The sequence below is a fragment of the Salmo trutta genome, chromosome 13, assembly GCF_901001165.1.
Source record: "Salmo trutta chromosome 13, fSalTru1.1, whole genome shotgun sequence".
Classification (NCBI taxonomy): Eukaryota; Metazoa; Chordata; class Actinopteri; order Salmoniformes; family Salmonidae; genus Salmo; species Salmo trutta.
The window spans coordinates 88,574,781-88,602,280 of NC_042969.1; the positions used below are offsets into that span (position 1 = coordinate 88,574,781).

Below are 27,500 nucleotides of genomic sequence, written 5' to 3' on the forward strand. Positions count from 1 at the left end.
TGTAACCAACACTCTGAAACCAACACTTTATAACCAACACTTTGTAACCAACACTCTGAAACCAACACTTTTTAACCAACACTCTGAAACCAAGACTTTATAACCAACACTTTGTAACCAACACTCTAAAACCAACACTTTGTAACCAACTCTCTAAAACCAACACTTTGTAACCGACACTCTAAAACCAACACTTTGTAACCAACACTCTGAAACCAACACTTTATAACCAACACTCTAAAACCAACACTTTGTAACCAACCCTCTGAAACCAACACTTTGAAACCAACACTCTGAAACCAACACATTGTAACCAACACTCTAAAACCAACACTTTGTAACCAACACTTTGTAAACAACACTTTGTAACCAACACTCTGAAACCAACACTTTGTAACCAACACTCTGTGACCAACAGTTTGTAACCAACACTCTGAAACCAACACTTTGTAACCAACACTTTGTAACCAACACTCTAAAACCAACACTTTGTAACCAACACTTTGTAACCAACACTCTGAAACCAACACTTTGTAACCAACACTCTGAAACCAACACTTTGTAACCAACACTTTGTAACCAACACTCTGAAACCAACACTTTGTAACCAACACTCTGAAACCAACACTTTATAACCAACACTCTAAAACCAACACTTTGTAACCAACCCTCATAAACCAACACTTTGAAACCAACACTCTGAAACCAACACTTTGTAACCAACACTCTAAAACCAACACTTTGTAAACAACACTTTGTAACCAACACTTTATAACCAACACTCTAAAACCAACACTTTGTAACCAACCCTCTGAAACCAACACTTTGAAACCAACACTCTGAAACCAACACATTGCAACCAACACTCTAAAACCAACACTTTGTAACCAACACTCTAAAACCAACACTTTGTAACCAACACTTTGTAACCAACACTCTAAAACCAACACTTTGTAACCAACACTCTGAAACCAACACTTTATAACCAACACTCTAAAACCAACACTTTGTAAGCAATACTCTGAAACAACACTTTGAAACCAACACTCTGAAACCAACACTTTGTAACGAACACTCTGAAACCAAGACTTTGTAACCAACAATGTCAAACCAACACTTTGTAACCAACACTTTGTAACCAACACTCTAAAACCAACACTTTGTAACCAAGACTCTAAAACCAACACTTTGTAACCAACACTCTAAAACCAACACTTTGTAACCAACACTCTGAAACCCACACTTTGTAACCAACTCTCTGAAACCAACACTTTGTAACCAACACTCTAAAACCAACACTTTGTAACCAACACTCTAAAACCAACACTTTGTAACCAACACTTTGTAACCAACACTTTGTAACCAACACTTTGTAACCAACACTTTGTAACCAACACTCTGAAACCAACACTTTATAACCAACACTTTGTAACCAACACTTTGTAACCAACACTTTGTAACCAACACTTTGTAACCAACACTCTGAAACCAACACTCTAAAACCAACACTTTTTGTAACCACCACTCTGAAACCAACACTTTGTAACCAACACTTTGTAACCAACACTTTGTAACCAACACTTTGTAACCAACACTTTGTAAACAACACTTTGTAACCAACACTCTGAAACCAACACTCTGAAACCAACACTTTGTAACCAACACTCTGTAACCAACACTCTGAAACCAACACTTTGTAACCAACACTCTGAAACCAACACTTTTTAACCAACACTCTGAAACCAACACTCTGAAACCAAGACTTTATAACCAACACTTTGTAACCAACACTCTAAAACCAACACTCTAAAACCAACACTTTGTAACCGACACTCTAAAACCAACACTTTGTAACCAACACTCTGAAACAACACTTTATAACCAACACTCTAAAACCAACACTTTGTAACCAACCCTCTGAAACCAACACTTTGAAACCAACACTCTGAAACCAACACATTGTAACCAACACTCTAAAACCAACACTTTGTAACCAACACTCTAAAACCAACACTTTGTAACCAACACTTTGTAACCAACACTCTAAAACCAACACTTTGTAACCAACACTCTGAAACCAACACTTTGTAACCAACACTCTAAAACCAACACTTTGTAACCAACACTTTGTAACCAACACTCTAAAACCAACACTTTGTAACCAACACTCTGAAACCAACACTTTATAACCAACACTCTAAAACCAACACTTTGTAACCAACACTCTGAAACCAACACTTTGTAACCAACACTCTGAAACCAACACTTTATAACCAACACTTTGTAACCAACACTCTGAAACCAACACTTTTTAACCAACACTCTGAAACCAAGACTTTATAACCAACACTTTGTAACCAACACTCTAAAACCAACACTTTGTAACCAACACTCTAAAACCAACACTTTGTAACCGACACTCTGAAACCAACACTTTGTAACCAACACTCTGAAACCAACACTTTATAACCAACACTCTAAAACCAACACTTTGTAACCAACCCTCTGAAACCAAAACTTTGAAACCAACACTTTGAAACCAACACATTGTAACCAACACTCTAAAACCAACACTTTGTAACCAACACTCTAAAACCAACACTTTGTAACCAACACTTTGTAACCAACACTAAAACCAACACTTTGTAACCAACACTCTGAAACCAACACTTTATAACCAACACTCTAAAACCAACACTTTGTAACCAACACTCTGAAACCAACACTTTGTAACCAACACTCTGAAACCAACACTTTGTAAACAGCACTCTAAAACCAACACTTTGTAGCCAACACTCTGAAACCAACACTCTAAAACCAACACTTTGTAACCAACACTGTAAAACCAACACTTTGTAAGCAACATTCTGAAACAACACTTTGAAACCAACACTCTGAAACCAACACTTTGTAACGAACACTCTGAAACCAAGACTTTGTAACCAACAATGTCAAACCAACACTTTGTAACCAACACTTTGTAACCAACACTCTAAAACCAACACTTTGTAACCAAGACTCTAAAACCAACACTTTGTAACCAACACTCTGAAACCAAGACTTTATAACCAACACTTTGTAACCAACACTCTAAAACCAAAACTTTGTAACCAACACTCTAAAACCAACACTTTGTAACCAACACTCTAAAACCAACACTTTGTAACCAACACTCTAAAACCAACACTTTGTAACCAACACTCTAAAACCAACACTTTGTAACCAACACTTTGTAAACAACACTTTGTAACCAACACTCTGAAACCAACACTTTGTAACCAACACTCTGTGACCAACAGTTTGTAACCAACACTCTGAAACCAACACTTTGTAACCAACACTTTGTAACCAACACTCTAAAACCAACACTTTGTAACCAACACTTTGTAACCAACACTCTGAAACCAACACTTTGTAACCAACACTTTGTAACCAACACTCTGAAACCAACACTTTGTAACCAACACTCTGAAACCAACACTTTATAACCAACACTTTGTAACCAACACTCTAAAACCAACACTTTGTAGCCAACACTGTGAAACCAACACTTTGTAACCAACACTCTAAAACCAACACTTTGTAACCAACACTCTGAAACCCACACTTTGTAACCAACTCTCTGAAACCAACACTTTGTAACCAACACTCTAAAACCAACACTTTGTAACCAACACTCTAAAACCAACACTTTGTAACCAACACTTTGTAACCAACACTTTGTAACCAACACTCTGAAACCAACACTTTATAACCAACACTTTGTAACCAACACTTTGTAACCAACACTTTGTAACCAACACTCTGAAACCAACACTTTGTAACCAACACTCTAAAACCAACACTTTGTAACCAACCCTCTGAAACCAACACTCTGAAACCAACACTCTGAAACCAACACTTTGTAACCAACACTCTGAAACCAACACTTTGTAACCAACACTCTGAAACCAACACTTTGTAACCAACACTCTGAAACCAACACTTTGTAACCAACACTCTGAAACCAACACTTTGTAAACTCTGTAACCACACTTTGTAACCAACACTCTGAAACCAACACTTTATAACCAACACTTTGTAACCAACACTCTGAAACCAACACTTTTTAACCAACACTCTGAAACCAAGACTTTATAACCAACACTTTGTAACCAACACTCTAAAACCAACACTTTGTAACCAACACTCTAAAACCAACACTTTGTAACCGACACTCTAAAACCAACACTTTGTAACCAACACTCTGAAACCAACACTTTATAACCAACACTCTAAAACCAACACTTTGTAACCAACCCTCTGAAACCAACACTTTGAAACCAACACTCTGAAACCAACACATTGTAACCAACACTAAAACCAACACTTTGTAACCAACACTCTAAAACCAACACTTTGTAACCAACACTTTGTAACCAACACTCTAAAACCAACACTTTGTAACCAACACTCTGAAACCAACACTTTATAACCAACACTCTAAAACCAACACTTTGTAAGCAACACTCTGAAACAACACTTTGAAACCAACACTTTGTAACGAACACTCTGAAACCAAGACTTTGTAACCAACAATGTCAAACCAACACTTTGTAACCAACACTTTGTAACCAACACTCTAAAACCAACACTTTGTAACCAAGACTCTAAAACCAACACTTTGTAACCAACACTCTAAAACCAACACTTTGTAACCAACACTCTGAAACCCTCACTTTGTAACCAACTCTCTGAAACCAACACTTTGTAACCAACACTCTAAAACCAACACTTTGTAACCAACACTCTAAAACCAACACTTTGTATCCAACACTTTGTAACCAACACTTTGTAACCAACACTTTGTAACCAACACTCTGAAACCAACACTTTATAACCAACACTTTGTAACCAACACTTTGTAACCAACACTTTGTAACCAACACTTTGTAACCAACACTCTGAAACCAACACTCTAAAACCAACACTTTTTGTAACCACCACTCTGAAACCAACACTTTGTAACCAACACTTTGTAACCAACACTTTGTAACCAACACTTTGTAACCAACACTTTGAAACCAACACTTTGTAACCAACACTCTGTAACCAACACTCTGAAACCAACACTTTATAACCAACACTTTGTAACCAACACTCTGAAACCAACACTTTTTAACCAACACTCTGAAACCAAGACTTTATAACCAACACTTTGTAACCAACACTCTAAAACCAACACTCTGAAACCAACACTTTGTAACCGACACTCTAAAACCAACACTTTGTAACCAACACTCTGAAACCAACACTTTATAACCAACACTCTAAAACCAACACTTTGTAACCAACCCTCTGAAACCAACACTTTGAAACCAACACTCTGAAACCAACACATTGTAACCAACACTCTAAAACCAACACTTTGTAACCAACACTCTAAAACCAACACTTTGTAACCAACACTCTGAAACCAACACTTTGTAACCAACACTCTGAAACCAACACTTTATAACCAACACTTTGTAACCAACACTCTGAAACCAACACTTTTTAACCAACACTCTGAAACCAAGACTTTATAACCAACACTTTGTAACCAACACTCTAAAACCAACACTTTGTAACCAACACTCTAAAACCAACACTTTGTAACCGACACTCTGAAACCAACACTTTGTAACCAACACTCTGAAACCAACACTTTATAACCAACACTCTAAAACCAACACTTTGTAACCAACCCTCTGAAACCAACACTTTGAAACCAACACTCTGAAACCAACACATTGTAACCAACACTCTAAAACCAACACTTTGTAACCAACACTCTAAAACCAACACTTTGTAACCAACACTTTGTAACCAACACTAAAACCAACACTTTGTAACCAACACTCTGAAACCAACACTTTATAACCAACACTCTAAAACCAACACTTTGTAACCAACACTCTGAAACCAACACTTTGTAACCAACACTCTGAAACCAACACTTTGTAAACAGCACTCTAAAACCAACACTTTGTAGCCAACACTCTGAAACCAACACTCTAAAACCAACACTTTGTAACCAACACTGTAAAACCAACACTTTGTAAGCAACATTCTGAAACAACACTTTGAAACCAACACTCTGAAACCAACACTTTGTAACGAACACTCTGAAACCAAGACTTTGTAACCAACAATGTCAAACCAACACTTTGTAACCAACAATTTGTAACCAACACTCTAAAACCAACACTTTGTAACCAAGACTCTAAAACCAACACTTTGTAACCAACACTCTGAAACCAAGACTTTATAACCAACACTTTGTAACCAACACTCTAAAACCAACACTTTGTAACCAACACTCTAAAACCAACACTTTGTAACCAACACTCTAAAACCAACACTTTGTAACCAACACTCTAAAACCAACACTTTGTAACCAACACTCTAAAACCAACACTTTGTAACCAACACTTTGTAAACAACACTTTGTAACCAACACTCTGAAACCAACACTTTGTAACCAACACTCTGTGACCAACAGTTTGTAACCAACACTCTGAAACCAACACTTTGTAACCAACACTTTGTAACCAACACTCTAAAACCAACACTTTGTAACCAACACTTTGTAACCAACACTCTGAAACCAACACTTTGTAACCAACACTTTGTAACCAACACTCTGAAACCAACACTTTGTAACCAACACTCTGAAACCAACACTTTATAACCAACACTTTGTAACCAACACTCTAAAACCAACACTTTGTAGCCAACACTGTGAAACCAACACTTTGTAACCAACACTCTAAAACCAACACTTTGTAACCAACACTCTGAAACCCACACTTTGTAACCAACTCTCTGAAACCAACACTTTGTAACCAACACTCTAAAACCAACACTTTGTAACCAACACTCTAAAACCAACACTTTGTAACCAACACTTTGTAACCAACACTTTGTAACCAACACTTTGTAACCAACACTCTGAAACCAACACTTTATAACCAACACTTTGTAACCAACACTTTGTAACCAACACTTTGTAACCAACACTCTGAAACCAACACTTTGTAACCAACACTCTAAAACCAACACTTTGTAACCAACCCTGTGAAACCAACACTCTGAAACCAACACTCTGAAACCAACACTTTGTAACCAACACTCTGAAACCAACACTTTGTAACCAACACTCTGAAACCAACACTTTGTAACCAACACTCTGAAACCAACACTTTGTAACCAACACTCTGTAACCAACATTTTGTAACCAACACTCTGAAACCAACACTTTATAACCAACACTTTGTAACCAACACTCTGAAACCAACACTTTTTAACCAACACTCTGAAACCAAGACTTTATAACCAACACTTTGTAACCAACACTCTAAAACCAACACTTTGTAACCAACACTCTAAAACCAACACTTTGTAACCGACACTCTAAAACCAACACTTTGTAACCGACACTCTGAAACCAACACTTTATAACCAACACTCTAAAACCAACACTTTGTAACCAACCCTCTGAAACCAACACTTTGAAACCAACACTCTGAAACCAACACATTGTAACCAACACTCTAAAACCAACACTTTGTAACCAACACTCCAAAACCAACACTTTGTAACCAACACTTTGTAACCAACACTCTAAAACCAACACTTTGTAACCAACACTCTGAAACCAACACTTTATAACCAACACTCTAAAACCAACACTTTGTAAGCAACACTCTGAAACAACACTTTGAAACCAACACTTTGTAACGAACACTCTGAAACCAAGACTTTGTAACCAACAATGTCAAACCAACACTTTGTAACCAACACTTTGTAACCAACACTCTAAAACCAACACTTTGTAACCAAGACTCTAAAACCAACACTTTGTAACCAACACTCTAAAACCAACACTTTGTAACCAACACTCTGAAACCCTCACTTTGTAACCAACTCTCTGAAACCAACACTTTGTAACCAACACTCTAAAACCAACACTTTGTAACCAACACTCTAAAACCAACACTTTGTAACCAACACTTTGTAACCAACACTTTGTAACCAACACTTTGTAACCAACACTTTGTAACCAACACTCTGAAACCAACACTTTATAACCAACACTTTGTAACCAACACTTGTAACCAACACTTTGTAACCAACACTTTGTAACCAACACTCTGAAACCAACACTCTAAAACCAACACTTTTTGTAACCACCACTCTGAAACCAACACTTTGTAACCAACACTTTGTAACCAACACTTTGTAACCAACACTTTGTAACCAACACTTTGAAACCAACACTTTGTAACCAAGACTCTGTAACCAACACTCTGAAACCAACACTTTATAACCAACACTTTGTAACCAACACTCTGAAACCAACACTTTTTAACCAACACTCTGAAACCAAGACTTTATAACCAACACTTTGTAACCAACACTCTAAAACCAACACTCTAAAACCAACACTTTGTAACCGACACTCTAAAACCAACACTTTGTAACCAACACTCTGAAACCAACACTTATAACCAACACTCTAAAACCAACACTTTGTAACCAACCCTCTGAAACCAACACTTTGAAACCAACACTCTGAAACCAACACATTGTAACCAACACTCTAAAACCAACACTTTGTAACCAACACTCTAAAACCAACACTTTGTAACCAACACTTTGTAACCAACACTCTAAAACCAACACTTTGTAACCAACACTCTGAAACCAACACTTTGTAACCAACACTCTAAAACCAACACTTTGTAACCAACACTTTGTAACCAACACTCTAAAACCAACACTTTGTAACCAACACTCTGAAACCAACACTTTATAACCAACACTCTAAAACCAACACTTTGTAACCAACACTCTGAAACCAACACTTTGTAACCAACACTCTGAAACCAACACTTTACAACCAACACTTTGTAACCAACACTCTGAAACCAACACTTTTTAACCAACACTCTGAAACCAAGACTTTATAACCAACACTTTGTAACCAACACTCTAAAACCAACACTTTGTAACCAACACTCTAAAACCAACACTTTGTAACCGACACTCTGAAACCAACACTTTGTAACCAACACTCTGAAACCAACACTTTCTAACCAACACTCTAAAACCAACACTTTGTAACCAACCCTCTGAAACCAACACTTTGAAACCAACACTCTGAAACCAACACATTGTAACCAACACTCTAAAACCAACACTTTGTAACCAACACTCTAAAACCAACACTTTGTAACCAACACTTTGTAACCAACACTAAAACCAACACTTTGTAACCAACACTCTGAAACCAACACTTTATAACCAACACTCTAAAACCAACACTTTGTAACCAACACTCTGAAACCAACACTTTGTAACCAACACTCTGAAACCAACACTTTTTAAACAGCACTCTAAAACCAACACTTTGTAGCCAACACTCTGAAACCAACACTCTAAAACCAACACTTTGTAACCAACACTGTAAAACCAACACTTTGTAAGCAACATTCTGAAACAACACTTTGAAACCAACACTCTGAAACCAACACTTTGTAACGAACACTCTGAAACCAAGACTTTGTAACCAACAATGTCAAACCAACACTTTGTAACCAACACTTTGTAACCAACACTCTAAAACCAACACTTTGTAACCAACACTCTAAAACCAACACTTTGTAACCAAGACTCTAAAACCAACACTTTGTAACCAACACTCTGAAACCAAGACTTTATAACCAACACTTTGTAACCAACACTCTAAAACCAACAATTTGTAACCAACACTCTAAAACCAACACTTTGTAACCAACACTCTAAAACCAACACTTTGTAACCAACACTCTAAAACCAACACTTTGTAACCAACACTCTAAAACCAACACTTTGTAACCAACACTCTAAAACCAACACTTTGTAACCAACACTTTGTAAACAACACTTTGTAACCAACACTCTGAAACCAACACTTTGTAACCAACACTCTGTGACCAACAGTTTGTAACCAACACTCTGAAACCAACACTTTGTAACCAACACTTTGTAACCAACACTCTAAAACCAACACTTTGTAACCAACACTTTGTAACCAACACTCTGAAACCAACACTTTGTAACCAACACTTTGTAACCAACACTCTGAAACCAACACTTTGTAACCAACACTCTGAAACCAACACTTTATAACCAACACTTTGTAACCAACACTGTGAAACCAACACTTTGTAACCAACACTCTAAAACCAACACTTTGTAACCAACACTCTGAAACCCACACTTTGTAACCAACTCTCTGAAACCAACACTTTGTAACCAACACTCTAAAACCAACACTTTGTAACCAACACTCTAAAACCAACACTTTGTAACCAACACTTTGTAACCAACACTTTGTAACCAACACTTTGTAACCAACACTTTGTAATCAACACTCTGAAACCAACACTTTATAACCAACACTTTGTAACCAACACTTTGTAACCAACACTTTGTAACCAACACTCTGAAACCAACACTCTAAAACCAACACTTTTTGTAACCACCACTCTGAAACCAACACTTTGTAACCAACACTTTGTAACCAACACTTTGTAACCAACACTTTGTAACCAACACTTTGTAAACAACACTTTGTAACCAACACTCTGAAACCAACACTCTGAAACCAACACTTTGTAACCAACACTCTGTAACCAACACTCTGAAACCAACACTTTATAACCAACACTTTGTAACCAACACTCTGAAACCAACACTTTTAACCAACACTCTGAAACCAAGACTTTATAACCAACACTTTGTAACCAACACTCTAAAACCAACACTCTAAAACCAACACTTTGTAACCGACACTCTAAAACCAACACTTTGTAACCAACACTCTGAAACCAACACTTTATAACCAACACTCTAAAACCAACACTTTGTAACCAACCCTCTGAAACCAACACTTTGAAACCAACACTCTGAAACCAACACATTGTAACCAACACTCTAAAACCAACACTTTGTAACCAACACTCTAAAACCAACACTTTGTAACCAACACTCTAAAACCAACACTTTGTAACCAACACTCTGAAACCAACACTTTGTAACCAACACTCTAAAACCAACACTTTGTAACCAACACTTTGTAACCAACACTCTAAAACCAACACTTTGTAACCAACACTCTGAAACCAACACTTTATAACCAACACTCTGAAACAACACTTTATAACCAACACTTTGTAACCAACACTCTAAAACCAACACTTTTTAACCAACACTCTGAAACCAAGACTTTATAACCAACACTTTGTAACCAACACTCTAAAACCAACACTTTGTAACCAACACTCTAAAACCAACACTTTGTAACCGACACTCTGAAACCAACACTTTGTAACCAACACTCTGAAACCAACACTTTATAACCAACACTCTAAAACCAACACTTTGTAACCAACCCTCTGAAACCAACACTTTGAAACCACACTCTGAAACCAACACATTGTAACCAACACTCTAAAACCAACACTTTGTAACCAACACTCTAAAACCAACACTTTGTAACCAACACTTTGTAACCAACACTCTAAAACCAACACTTTGTAACCAACACTCTGAAACCAACACTTTGTAACCAACACTCTAAACCAACACTTTGTAACCAACACTTTGTAACCAACACTCTAAAACCAACACTTTGTAACCAACACTCTGAAACCAACACTTTATAACCAACACTCTAAAACCAACACTTTGTAACCAACACTCTGAAACCAACACTTTGTAACCAACACTCTGAAACCAACACTTTACAACCAACACTTTGTAACCAACACTCTGAAACCAACACTTTTTAACCAACACTCTGAAACCAAGACTTTATAACCAACACTTTGTAACCAACACTCTAAAACCAACACTTTGTAACCAACACTCTAAAACCAACACTTTGTAACCGACACTCTGAAACCAACACTTTGTAACCAACACTCTGAAACCAAACACTTTATAACCAACACTCTAAAACCAACACTTTGTAACCAACCCTCTGAAACCAACACTTTGAAACCAACACTCTGAAACCAACACATTGTAACCAACACTCTAAAACCAACACTTTGTAACCAACACTCTAAAACCAACACTTTGTAACCAACACTTTGTAACCAACACTAAAACCAACACTTTGTAACCAACACTCTGAAACCAACACTTTATAACCAACACTCTAAAACCAACACTTTGTAACCAACACTCTGAAACCAACACTTTGTAACCAACACTCTGAAACCAACACTTTTTAAACAGCACTCTAAAACCAACACTTTGTAGCCAACACTCTGAAACCAACACTCTAAAACCAACACTTTGTAACCAAAACTGTAAAACCAACACTTTGTAAGCAACATTCTGAAACAACACTTTGAAACCAACACTCTGAAACCAACACTTTGTAACGAACACTCTGAAACCAAGACTTTGTAACCAACAATGTCAAACCAACACTTTGTAACCAACACTTTGTAACCAACACTCTAAAACCAACACTTTGTAACCAACACTCTAAAACCAACACTTTGTAACCAAGACTCTAAAACCAACACTTTGTAACCAACACTCTGAAACCAAGACTTTATAACCAACACTTTGTAACCAACACTCTAAAACCAACACTTTGTAACCAACACTCTAAAACCAACACTTTGTAACCAACACTCTAAAACCAACACTTTGTAACCAACACTCTAAAACCAACACTTTGTAACCAACACTCTAAAACCAACACTTTGTAACCAACACTCTAAAACCAACACTTTGTAACCAACACTTTGTAAACAACACTTTGTAACCAACACTCTGAAACCAACACTTTGTAACCAACACTCTGTGACCAACAGTTTGTAACCAACACTCTGAAACCAACACTTTGTAACCAACACTTTGTAACCAACACTCTAAAACCAACACTTTGTAACCAACACTTTGTAACCAACACTCTGAAACCAACACTTTGTAACCAACACTTTGTAACCAACACTCTGAAACCAACACTTTGTAACCAACACTCTGAAACCAACACTTTATAACCAACACTTTGTAACCAACACTGTGAAACCAACACTTTGTAACCAACACTCTAAAACCAACACTTTGTAACCAACACTCTGAAACCCACACTTTGTAACCAACTCTCTGAAACCAACACTTTGTAACCAACACTCTAAAACCAACACTTTGTAACCAACACTCTAAAACCAACACTTTGTAACCAACACTTTGTAACCAACACTTTGTAACCAACACTTTGTAATCAACACTCTGAAACCAACACTTTATAACCAACACTTTGTAACCAACACTTTGTAACCAACACTTTGTAACCAACACTCTGAAACCAACACTCTAAAACCAACACTTTTTGTAACCACCACTCTGAAACCAACACTTTGTAACCAACACTTTGTAACCAACACTTTGTAACCAACACTTTGTAACCAACACTTTGTAAACAACACTTTGTAACCAACACTCTGAAACCAACACTCTGAAACCAACACTTTGTAACCAACACTCTGTAACCAACACTCTGAAACCAACACTTTATAACCAACACTTTGTAACCAACACTCTGAAACCAACACTTTTTAACCAAACACTCTGAAACCAAGACTTTATAACCAACACTTTGTAACCAACACTCTAAAAACCAACACTCTAAAACCAACACTTTGTAACCGACACTCTAAAACCAACACTTTGTAACCAACACTCTGAAACCAACACTTATAACCAACACTCTAAAACCAACACTTTGTAACCAACCCTCTGAAACCAACACTTTGAAACCAACACTCTGAAACCAACACATTGTAACCAACACTCTAAAACCAACACTTTGTAACCAACACTCTAAAACCAACACTTTGTAACCAACACTTTGTAACCAACACTCTAAAACCAACACTTTGTAACCAACACTCTGAAACCAACACTTTGTAACCAACACTCTAAAACCAACACTTTGTAACCAACACTTTGTAACCAACACTCTAAAACCAACACTTTGTAACCAACACTCTGAAACCAACACTTTATAACCAACACTCTGAAACCAACACTTTATAACCAACACTTTGTAACCAACACTCTAAAACCAACACTTTTTAACCAACACTCTGAAACCAAGACTTTATAACCAACACTTTGTAACCAACACTCTAAAACCAACACTTTGTAACCAACACTCTAAAACCAACACTTTGTAACCGACACTCTGAAACCAACACTTTGTAACCAACACTCTGAAACCAACACTTTATAACCAACACTCTAAAACCAACACTTTGTAACCAACCCTCTGAAACCAACACTCTGTAACCAACACTCTGAAACCAACACTTTATAACCAACACTTTGTAACCAACACTCTGAAACCAACACTTTTTAACCAACACTCTGAAACCAAGACTTTATAACCAACACTTTGTAACCAACACTCTAAAACCAACACTCTAAAACCAACACTTTGTAACCGACACTCTAAAACCAACACTTTGTAACCAACACTCTGAAACCAACACTTTATAACCAACACTCTAAAACCAACACTTTGTAACCAACCCTCTGAAACCAACACTTTGAAACCAACACTCTGAAACCAACACATTGTAACCAACACTCTAAAACCAACACTTTGTAACCAACACTCTAAAACCAACACTTTGTAACCAACACTTTGTAACCAACACTCTAAAACCAACACTTTGTAACCAACACTCTGAAACCAACACTTTGTAACCAACACTCTAAAACCAACACTTTGTAACCAACACTTTGTAACCAACACTCTAAAACCAACACTTTGTAACCAACACTCTAAAACCAACACTTTGTAACCAATACTCTAAAACCAACACTTTGTAACCAACACTCTGAAACCAAGACTTTATAACCAACACTTTGTAACCAACACTCTAAAACCAACACTTTGTAACCAACACTCTAAAACCAACACTTTGTAACCAACACTCTAAAACCAACACTTTGTAACCAACACTCTAAAACCAACACTTTGTAACCAACACTCTAAAACCAACACTTGTAACCAACACTTTGTAAACAACACTTTGTAACCAACACTCTGAAACCAACACTTTGTAACCAACACTCTGTGACCAACAGTTTGTAACCAACACTCTGAAACCAACACTTTGTAACCAACACTTTGTAACCAACACTCTAAAACCAACACTTTGTAACCAACACTCTGAAACCAACACTTTGTAACCAACACTCTGAAACCAACACTTTGTAACCAACACTTTGTAACCAACACTCTGAAACCAACACTTTGTAACCAACACTCTGAAACCAACACTTTATAACCAACACTTTGTAACCAACACTCTAAAACCAACACTTTGTAACCAACACTGTGAAACCAACACTTTGTAACCAACACTTTTTAACCAACACTTTGTAACCAACACTTTGTAACCAACACTCTGAAACCAACACTTTATAACCAACACTCTAAAACCAACACTTTGTAACCAACACTCTAAAACCAACACTTTGTAACCAACACTCTAAAACCAACACTTTGTAACCAACACTCTGAAACCAACACTTTGTAAACAACACTTTGTAACCAACACTCTGTAACCAACACTTTGTAACCAACACTTTGTAACCAACACTTTATAACCAACACTTTATAACCAACACTTTGTAACCAACACTCTGAAACCAACACTTTGTAACCAACACTCTGAAACCAACACTTTATAACCAACACTTTGTAACCAACACTCTAAAACCAACACTTTGTAACCAACACTTTGTAACCAACACTCTAAAACCAACACTTTGAAACCAACACTCTGAAACCAACACTTTGTAACCAACACTCTGAAACCAACACTCTGAAACCAACACTGTGTTGTGTTCTCGACGACATACCAAACCAAGTAAATCTTAAGATTAAAAGTCAATAAAGTAGAATCAAAAAGTATAAGTGTCTTCAGCCATGTTGTCACGTTCTATGTTATTTCTGTATGTATACAGAGGCTGCGTAACCAAAAGGCCATATTGAGGACGTAATCGGGATTGTCTCTCTGTTTTCAGGTGACTATATAGTCCTCCCATCTGGGAACCTTCAGATCCTCTCTGTTTCCCCCCAACATGGGGGCATGTATAAGTGTGGCGCGTACAACCCTGTAACCATGGAGACCAGAGTAGAGGCTCAAGGTACCAAGCTGACTGTCAAACGTAAGTCGTGGTATTTTAACTACTGAACTTCTGACTCTTCTCTCAATGGAACACTTGTTCTTTTTTTATTGCTCCATAATCTCTATTTTAATATCTCTACTTTAATATCTCTACTCAATATCTCTACTTTAATATCTCTACTTCATTATCTTTACTTCAATATCTCTACTTTAATATCTCTACTCAATATCTCTACTTTAATATCTCTACTCAATATCTCTACTTTAATATCTCTACTCAATATCTCTACTCAATATCTCTACTTTAATATCTCTACTCAATATCTCTACTTTAATATCTCTACACAATATCTCTACTTTAATATCTCTACTCAATATCTCTACTTTAATATCTCTACACAATATCTCTACTTTAATATCTCTACTCAATATCTCTACTTTAATATCTCTACTCAATATCTCTACTTTAATATCTCTACTTTAATATCGCTACTTTAATATCTCTACACATTATCTCTACTTTAATATCTCTACTCATTATCTCTACTTTAATATCTCTACTCATTATCTCTACTTTAATATCTCTACACATTATCTCTACTTTAATATCTCTACACATTATCTCTACTTTAATATCTCTACTCATTATCTCTACTTTAATATCTCTACTTTAATATCTCTACTTCAATATCTTTACTCATTATCTCTACTTCAATATCATTATCTCTACTTCATTATCTCTACTTCAATCTCTACTTCATTGTCTCTACGTCAATATCCCTACCTCATTATCGCTACTTCAATATATATACTTCATTATCTCTACTTGATTAACTCTACATTCAATACAGACAGTACTTTATTGTGATGTAATACTGTATGTAGCTAAGAGAAGATAACAGTGTAATTACAATGCTTTCACCACTTTGTCTAATTTTTACAACACTTCCTGTTTCTCCTCAGCCTCTGACGACCCCTCTCCATGGAGGATAGTATACCCCGTCACCCCTACTACTGTATCAGTGGAACATTCCGGCATGCTGGTGTTGGAGTGTGTGGTGTCGGGCAGTTCGTCACCCGCTGCCCAGTGGCTGAAGAACGGACAGGAAGTGGCACTACCAGCCGTGCCAGCAGGGGACAGCAGGAGACATAACAACCTGGTCCTACTGAACCTGAAGAGGAGTGATGGAGGGAACTACCTGTGTTCTGTTACCACGGAGACAGGGAAGAACCTACTCAGCGTCAACTATACTGTGAATGTGCTCGGTGAGTTACTAACAAGCCACTTCTGTAGTCAGGTGTCTCCCGGGAAACATCTTCTGACCTCAATGGGACTTCCTGGTTAAAGAAAGGTTAGATGCATTACTCTAATGGTAGATTTTATCTAACTAGTTGAGAGTCTTGACTTCCTCCCCTCTCTCCTTTCCTCAGAGGAGGCATCTGTCCAGAGAAATCTATCTGACCAGTCTGTGTTACCTGGAGACGCCGCTCGCTTCACCTGCGTTGCCAAGGGAAACCCCACCCCCAATGTCACCTGGCTGTTCAACTCTGCCCCCGTTGCCCCCTCGCCCCGCCTCCAAATCTCAGGCTCTTCCCTCTGCATCAAAGGGGTGACATCACAGGACGTGGGTGTGTACCAGTGCCTGGTGGATAACGGGATTGGCTCAGCTCAGTCAGCTGGCAGGCTCACCCTCCAATCAGGTACAGTGTACTCTCCTAAAGTAGTGGCGTATCGGGAAGTGATTGTATGAGAAAATGTGCTGTTTTCCCTGCTGGTTTAGGGAGTAGGTTGAAGTAATACCTCTCCCTTACCCCCTCTCCCCTCTCCATCTTCCCCACATCTCTCCCCTCTCCCCCTCTCCCCTCTCCCCCTCTCCCCTCTCCCCTCTCCCTTACCCCCTCTCCCCTCTCCCTCTCCCCTCTCCCCTCTCCCCTCTCCACCTCTCCCCTCCCCCCTCTCCCCTCTCCATCTTCCCCACATCTCTCCCCTCTCCCCCTCTCCCCTCTCCCCCTCTCCCCTCTCCCTTACCCCCTCTCCCCTCTCCCTCTCCCCTCTCCCCTCTCCCCTCTCCCCTCTCCCTTACCCCCTCTCCCCTCTCCATCTTCCCCACATCTCTCCCCTCCTGTTTTTGCGTGAGAGCTACCTTTATGCCGGCCACCAGGGATAAGCTCAGGGACAGAGGAATGGAAAGAGTAGCCTTGGAGGACTCTGTGTGTGTGTGTGTGTGTGTGTGTGTGTGTGTGTGTGTGTGTGTGTGTGTGTGTGTGTGTGTGTGTGTGTGTATTTGGTTTTATTATCCTTATGGGGACCAGAAGTCCTCACAAGGATAGTAAAACGAGGAAAATTCATTTAGCCAGTCCCCACAAGAAAAAAGGCTATTTCATGGTTAGGAGTTAGGTTTAAGGTTAAGGTTTGGGTTAAGGTTAGGGTTAGGTTAACCCCCTAGAGTCGATCTCTAAATCGAATTAGCATAATACAAAAATAGCCATAAAAATCTTTCAGTTTAAGCAAGAGAGATATCTGGGGGTTTTTTTTGCATTGGATGTGTCTAAATCCACCACATCCACCTATGTAACACTTCCACATCTGCGGTGAAAGGTGACAGAGCTAGAGCTGTGTTTGTCAGAGCATGAGACATCCTGAAATTCTCAACGACCCTCACAAGCGTCTTGGGACTCGTCTGATGTCAGTACAGCCGATCTGCCAACTTCTTGTCTGTAGCGTCGCAACAGTTTGGGCTACACACTGATATGACGCCTCTGTGGAAAGGCGAGACTCTCAGGTTTTGCTTTAGGACGCCAACTGGCCTCACAAGTATCGTCTGAAGGTCCCCCGGTACCAGTTGAAAATGGAATGGAAGTACAGTACCAGTCAAAAGTTTGGATGCACCTACTCATTCAAGGGTTTTTCTTTATTTTCACTATTTTCTACATTGTAGAATAATAGTGAAGACATCAAAACTATGAAATAACACATATGGAATCATGTAGTAACCAAAAAAGTGTTAAATAAATAAAAATATATTTTATATATGAGATTCTACAAAGTAGCCACCCTTTGCCTTGATGACAGCTTTGCACATTCTTGGCATTCTCTCAACCAGCTTCACCTGGAATGCTTTTCCAACAGTCTTGAAGGAGTTCCCACATATCCTGAGCACTTGTTGGCTGCTTTTCCTTCACTCTGTGGTCCAACTCATCCCAAACCATCTCTATTGGGTTGAGGTTGGGTGATCGTGGAGGCCAGGTCATCTGATGCAGCACTCCATCACTCTTCTCCTTGGTCAAATAGTCCTTACACATCCTAGAGGTGTGCTGGGTCATTGTCCTGTTGAAAAACAAATGATAGTCCCACTAAGCGCAAACCAGATGGTAAGGCGTATCACTGCAGAATGCTGTTGTAGTCATGCTGATTAAGTGTGCCTTGAACTGTAAATAAATCACTGACAGTGCTACCAGTAAAGCACCCCCACACCATCACACCTCCTCCTCCATGCTTCACGTTGGGAACCACACATGTGGAGATCATCCGTTCACCTATTCTGCGTCTCACAAAGACACGGCAGATGGAACCAAAAATCTCCAATTTCAACTCATCAGACCAAAGGACAGATTTCCACCAGTCTAATGTCCATTGCTCGTGTTTCTTCACCCAACCAAGTCTCTTCTTTTTATTGGTGTCCTTTAGTAGTGGTTTCTTTCCAATAATTTGACCATGAAGGCCTGATTCACGCAGTCTCCTCTGAACAGTTGATGGTGAGATGTGTCTGTTACTTGAACTCTGTGAAGCATTTATTTGGGCTGCAATCTGAGGCTGGTAACTCTAATGAACTTATCCTCTGCAGCAGAGGAAACTCTGGGTCTTCCTTTCCTGTGGCAGTCCTCATGAGGCTGGTAACTCTAATGAACTTATCCTCGGCAGCAGAGGGAACTCTGGGTCTTCCTTTCCTGTGGCGGTCCTCATGAGAGCCAGTTTCATCATAGCGCTTGATGGTTTTTGCGACTATACTTGAAGAAACGTTCAAAGTTCTTCACATTTTCCAGATTGACTGACCTTCATGTCTTAAAGTAATGATGGACTGTCGTTTCTCTTTGCTTATTTGAGCTGTTCTTGCCAATAATAGGGCTGCTATCTTCTGTATACCACCCCTACCTTGTCATGACGCGACTGACTGACTCAAACGCATCAAGAAGGAAAGAAATTCCATAAATTAACTTTTAACAAGGCATACCTGTTAATTGAAATGCATTCCAGGTGACTACCTCATGAAGCTGGTTGAGAGAATGGCAAGAGTGTGTAAAGCTTTCATCAAAGCAAAGGGTGGCTACTTTAAAGAATCTCACTTTTTTTGGTTACTACGTGTTATTTCATAGCTTTGATGTCATCACGATTAGTCTACATTGTAGAAAATAGCAAAAATTAAGAAAAACCCTTGAATGAGTAGGTGTGTCCAAACTTTTGACTGGTACTTTATATATGGAGACTGTTTAGTGCCAAAAATAAGGGGTTGAATACATATATGTATATGACTGGCACTTCAGAACAAACTTTCTTTAGATACTTTTGGGGGGGTACCATGTTGTGAATCTGTTTTCAATGCGTTTGCATGGGCTAATAGCAGTAAGGCTAATAGCTTTATGGCTAATAGCAGCAAGGGTAATAGCTTTATGGCTAATAGCAGTAAGGCTAATAGCTTTATGGCTAATAGCAGTAAGGCTAGTAGGAGTAAGTCTAGTAGGAGTAAGGCTAGTAGGAGTAAGGCTAGTAGCAATAAGGCTAGTAGCAGTAAGGCTAGTAGGAGTAAGGCTAGTATCAGTAAGGCTAGTATCAGTATGGCTAGTAGCAGTAAGGCTAGTAGCAGTAAGGCTAGTAGGAGTAAGGCTCGTAGCAGTAAGGTTAGTAGCAGTAAGGCTAGTATCAGTAAGGCTAGTAGCAGTAAGGCTATAGGCAGTAAGGATAATAGCAGTAAGGCTAGTAGCAGTAAGGCTAGTATCAGTAGGCTAGTATCAGTAAGGCCAGTAGCAGTAAGGCTAGTATCAGTAGGCTAGTATCAGTAAGGATAATAGCAGTAAGGCTAGTAGCAGTAAGGCTAGATTCTGTAGGCTAGTAGCAGTAAGGCTAGTAGCAGTAAGGCTAGTATCAGTAGGCTAGTATCAGTAAGGATAATAGCAGTAAGGCTAGTATCATTAGGCTCGTAGCAGTACGGCTAGTAGCAGTGAGGCTAGTATCAGTAGGCTAGTATCAGTAGGCTAGTATCAGTAAGGCTAGTAGCAGTAAGGCTAGTATCAGTAGGCTAGTATCAGTAAGGATAATAGCAGTAAGGCTAGTAGCAGTAAGGCTAGTATCAGTAGGCTAGTATCAGTAAGGCTAGTAGCAGTAAGGCTAGTATCAGTAGGCTAGTATCAGTAAGGATAATAGCAGTAAGGCTAGTATCAGTAGGCTCGTAGCAGTACGGCTAGTAGCAGTAAGGCTAGTATCAGTAGGCTAGTATCAGTAGGCTAGTAGCAGTAAGGCTAGTATCAGTAAGGCTAGTATCAGTAAGGATAATAGCAGTAAGGCTAGTATCAGTAAGGCTAGTATCAGTAAGGCTAGTATCAGTAAGGCTAGTAGCAGTAAGGCTAGTAGCAGTAAGGCTAGTATCAGTAAGGATAATAGCAGTAAGGCTAGTAGCAGTACGGCTAGTATCAGTGAGGATAGTAGCAGTAAGGCTAGTAGCAGTAAGGCTAGTATCAGTAAGGATAATAGCAGTAAGGCTAGTATCCGTAGGCTAGTAGCAGTAAGGCTAGTATCAGTAAGGATAATAGCAGTAAGGCTAGTATCAGTAAGGATAATAGCAGTAAGGCTAGTAGCAGTAAGGCTAGTATCAGTAAGGATAATAGCAATAAGGCTAGTATCAGTAAGGATTATAGCAGTAAGGCTAGTAGCAGTACGGCTAGTATCAGTGAGGATAATAGCAGTAAGGCTAGTATCAGTAAAGATAATAGCAGTAAGGCTAGTAGCAGTAAGGCTAGTATCAGTAAAGATAATAGCAGTAAGGCTAGTAGCAGTAAGGCTAGTATCAGTGAGGATAATAGCAGTAAGGCTAGTTGCAGTAAGGCTAGTATCAGTGAGGATAATAGCAGTAAGGCTAGTAGCAGTAAGGATAATAGCAGTAAGGCTAGTAGCAGTAAGGCTAGTATCAGTAAGGATAATAGCAGTAAGGCTAGTAGCAGTACGGCTAGTAGCAGTAAAGATAATAGCAGTAAGGCTAGTAGCAGTAAGGCTAGTATCAGTGAGGATAATAGCAGTAAGGCTAGTAGCAGTACGGCTAGTATCAGTGAGGATAATAGCAGTAAGGCTAGTAGCAGTACGGCTAGTATCAGTAAAGATAATAGCAGTAAGGCTAGTAGCAGTAAGGCTAGTATCAGTAAGGATAATAGCAGTAAGGCTAGTAGCAGTACGGCTAGTATCAGTGAGGATAATAGCAGTAAGGCTAGTATCAGTAAGGATAATAGCAGTAAGGCTAGTAGCAGTAAGGCTAGTATCTGTAGGCTAGTAGCAGTAAGGCTAGTAGCAGTAAGGCTAGTATCAGTAAGGATAATAGCAGTAAGGCTAGTATCAGTGAGGATAATAGCAGTAATGCTAGTATCAGTAAGGATAATAGCAGTAAGGGTAAGAGCTGAGCCCAGACCAGAGCAGAGACATAGTGTTTTAGTGGTCTGAGCTGAGACCAGAACTCCCTTTGTTCTGTTCTCTCCTACCTCCTCCATCTCTGAGTTTAGAAAGATACATTTATTCCGCTGTGATGTGCAGCACCACTGGTGTGTTTACAGTGAGAACTAGATGTGAGTCAGATAAGCTGAGTATTAAAACACGGTCACGGCAGTTCTTTGGCTCCGTGGGTTACCAGGTACCAGGTACCAGAGGTTGTTACCAGATCATTTCTGCTGCCTGTTCCACTAAATAATATTGTTGTATATATAAACTGTTTACTGTCGGCTGTCATTAAAGGAGTACACTGTCAGTTGTGTTTGTGTCTCTGTTCTGTTTATGTTTAGTGTGCCAGCGTTGAGCTCCCTCTAAGAAAGTTCCTGTCAAAGTTCAAATTGTTCCAGTCAAAGGGCTTTATAAATACATTTGATTGATTGATTTATTAATTGATTGATGTATATTTGTGTTGCTAGGTTACAATTCCCTCCCCGCCATCACACATCCAATCCCAAACAACCAGTCATAGTCTTTTTGAGGCTCTAAGTGAAATTGTGTTCTGCTGAAATGGATCTTCTAGAATGGCCTCCAGTTATCTGGCCCTCATACCATCATGGCCACCTAATCCTCCCCAGCTTCCGATTGGCTCATTCATCCCCTCTCCTCTTCCCTGTAACTCTTCCCCAGGTCGTTGATGTAAATGAGAACGTGTTCTCAGTCAACTTACCTGGTAAAATAAGGGTTAAATTAAAATAAATAAATAAAGCTAATGGACTGATCTGTGACTGTGATATGTAGCTAATGGACTGATCTGTGACTGTGATATGTAGCTAATGGACTGATCTGTGACTGTGATATGTAGCTAATAGACTGATCTGTGACTGTGATATATAGCTAATGGACTGATCTGTGACTGTGATATGTAGCTAATGGACTGATCTGTGACTGTGATATGTAGCTAATAGACTGATCTGTGACTGTGATATATAGCTAATGGACTGATCTGTGACTGTGATATATAGCTAATGGACTGATCTGTGACTGTGATATGTAGCTAATAGACTGATCTGTGACTGTGATATATAGCTAATGGACTGATCTGTGACTGTGATATGTAGCTAATGGACTGATCTGTGACTGTGATATGTAGCTAATGGACTGATCTGTGACTGTGATATGGAGCTAATAGACTGATCTGTGACTGTGATATATAGCTAATGGACTGATCTGTGACTGTGATATGTAGCTAATAGACTGATCTGTGACTGTGATATAAAGCTAATAGACTGATCTGTGACTGTGATATGTAGCTAATGGACTGATCTGTGACTGTGGTATATAGCTAGTGGACTGATCTGTGACTGTGGTATATAGCTAATGGACTGATCTGTGACTGTGGTATATAGCTAATGTACTGATCTGTGACTGTGATATGTAGCTAATGGACTGATCTGTGACTGTGATATATAGCTAGTGGACTGATCTGTGACTGTGGTATATAGCTAATGGACTGATCTGTGACTGTGATATATAGCTAGTGGACTGATCTGTGACTGTGGTATATAGCTAATGGACTGATCTGTGACTGTGATATATAGCTAATAGACTGATCTGTGACTGTGATATATAGCTAGTGGACTGATCTGTGACTGTGGTATATAGCTAATGGACTGATCTGTGACTGTGATATATAGCTAATGGACTGATCTGTGACTGTGATATGTAGCTAATGGACTGATCTGTGACTGTGATATATAGCTAATGGACTGATCTGTGACTGTCATATGTAGCTAATGGACTGATCTGTGACTGTGATATATAGCTAATGGACTGATCTGTGACTGTGGTATATAGCTAATGGACTGATCTGTGACTGTGATATATAGCTAGTGGACTGATCTGTGACTGTGGTATATAGCTAATGGACTGATCTGTGACTGTGATATATAGCTAATAGACTGATCTGTGACTGTGATATATAGCTAGTGGACTGATCTGTGACTGTGGTATATAGCTAATGGACTGATCTGTGACTGTGATATATAGCTAATGGACTGATCTGTGACTGTGATATGTAGCTAATGGACTGATCTGTTACTGTGATATATAGCTAATGGACTGATCTGTGACTGTCATATGTAGCTAATGGACTGATCTGTGACTGTGATATATAGCTAATGGACTGATCTGTGACTGTGATATATAGCTAATGGACTGATCTGTGACTGTGATATATAGCTAATGGACTGATCTGTGACTGTGATATATAGCTAATGGACTGATCTGTGACTGTGATATATAGCTAATGGACTGATCTGTGACTGTGATATATAGCTAATGGACTGATCTGTGACTGTGATATGTAGCTAATGGACTGATCTGTGACTGTGATATATAGCTAGTGGACTGATCTGTGACTGTGATATATAGCTAATGGACTGATCTGTGACTGTGATATGTAGCTAATGGACTGATCTGTGACTGTGATATGTAGCTAATAGACTGATCTGTGACTGTGATATAAAGCTAATAGACTGATCTGTGACTGTGATATGTAGCTAATGGACTGATCTGTGACTGTGGTATATAGCTAGTGGACTGATCTGTGACTGTGGTATATAGCTAATGGACTGATCTGTGACTGTGATATATAGCTAATGGACTGATCTGTGACTGTGATATGTAGCTAATAGACTGATCTGTGACTGTGATATATAGCTAATGGACTGATCTGTGACTGTGATATATAGCTAATGGACTGATCTGTGACTGTGATATGTAGCTAATAGACTGATCTGTGACTGTGATATATAGCTAATGGACTGATCTGTGACTGTGATATGTAGCTAATGGACTGATCTGTGACTGTGATATGTAGCTAATGGACTGATCTGTGACTGTGATATGGAGCTAATAGACTGATCTGTGACTGTGATATATAGCTAATGGACTGATCTGTGACTGTGATATGTAGCTAATAGACTGATCTGTGACTGTGATATAAAGCTAATAGACTGATCTGTGACTGTGATATGTAGCTAATGGACTGATCTGTGACTGTGGTATATAGCTAGTGGACTGATCTGTGACTGTGGTATATAGCTAATGGACTGATCTGTGACTGTGGTATATAGCTAATGTACTGATCTGTGACTGTGATATGTAGCTAATGGACTGATCTGTGACTGTGATATATAGCTAGTGGACTGATCTGTGACTGTGGTATATAGCTAATGGACTGATCTGTGACTGTGATATATAGCTAGTGGACTGATCTGTGACTGTGGTATATAGCTAATGGACTGATCTGTGACTGTGATATATAGCTAATAGACTGATCTGTGACTGTGATATATAGCTAGTGGACTGATCTGTGACTGTGGTATATAGCTAATGGACTGATCTGTGACTGTGATATATAGCTAATGGACTGATCTGTGACTGTGATATGTAGCTAATGGACTGATCTGTGACTGTGATATATAGCTAATGGACTGATCTGTGACTGTCATATGTAGCTAATGGACTGATCTGTGACTGTGATATATAGCTAATGGACTGATCTGTGACTGTGGTATATAGCTAATGGACTGATCTGTGACTGTGATATATAGCTAGTGGACTGATCTGTGACTGTGGTATATAGCTAATGGACTGATCTGTGACTGTGATATATAGCTAATAGACTGATCTGTGACTGTGATATATAGCTAGTGGACTGATCTGTGACTGTGGTATATAGCTAATGGACTGATCTGTGACTGTGATATATAGCTAATGGACTGATCTGTGACTGTGATATGTAGCTAATGGACTGATCTGTTACTGTGATATATAGCTAATGGACTGATCTGTGACTGTCATATGTAGCTAATGGACTGATCTGTGACTGTGATATATAGCTAATGGACTGATCTGTGACTGTGATATATAGCTAATGGACTGATCTGTGACTGTGATATATAGCTAATGGACTGATCTGTGACTGTGATATATAGCTAATGGACTGATCTGTGACTGTGATATATAGCTAATGGACTGATCTGTGACTGTGATATATAGCTAATGGACTGATCTGTGACTGTGATATGTAGCTAATGGACTGATCTGTGACTGTGATATATAGCTAGTGGACTGATCTGTGACTGTGATATATAGCTAATGGACTGATCTGTGACTGTGATATGTAGCTAATGGACTGATCTGTGACTGTGATATGTAGCTAATAGACTGATCTGTGACTGTGATATAAAGCTAATAGACTGATCTGTGACTGTGATATGTAGCTAATGGACTGATCTGTGACTGTGGTATATAGCTAGTGGACTGATCTGTGACTGTGGTATATAGCTAATGGACTGATCTGTGACTGTGATATATAGCTAATGGACTGATCTGTGACTGTGGTATATAGCTAATGTACTGATCTGTGACTGTGATATGTAGCTAATGGACTGATCTGTGACTGTGATATATAGCTAGTGGACTGATCTGTGACTGTGGTATATAGCTAATGGACTGATCTGTGACTGTGATATATAGCTAGTGGACTGATCTGTGACTGTGGTATATAGCTAATG

General features: G+C 38.9%; 1 protein-coding gene across 2 annotated transcripts in view; it reads left to right on the forward strand.

Annotated features, from left to right (window-relative positions):
• cdon (cell adhesion associated, oncogene regulated) overlaps positions 1–27,500 on the forward strand; it is a 102,212-nt gene that overhangs the window by 9,358 nt on the left and 65,354 nt on the right. For both annotated transcript variants that reach the window (XM_029773935.1, XM_029773936.1), the window contains exons 4-6: positions 16,129–16,272; positions 17,196–17,498; positions 17,664–17,933. In XM_029773935.1, the coding sequence (XP_029629795.1) occupies positions 16,129–16,272; positions 17,196–17,498; positions 17,664–17,933 (717 nt within the window). The remainder of the gene's footprint in view (positions 1–16,128; positions 16,273–17,195; positions 17,499–17,663; positions 17,934–27,500) is intronic.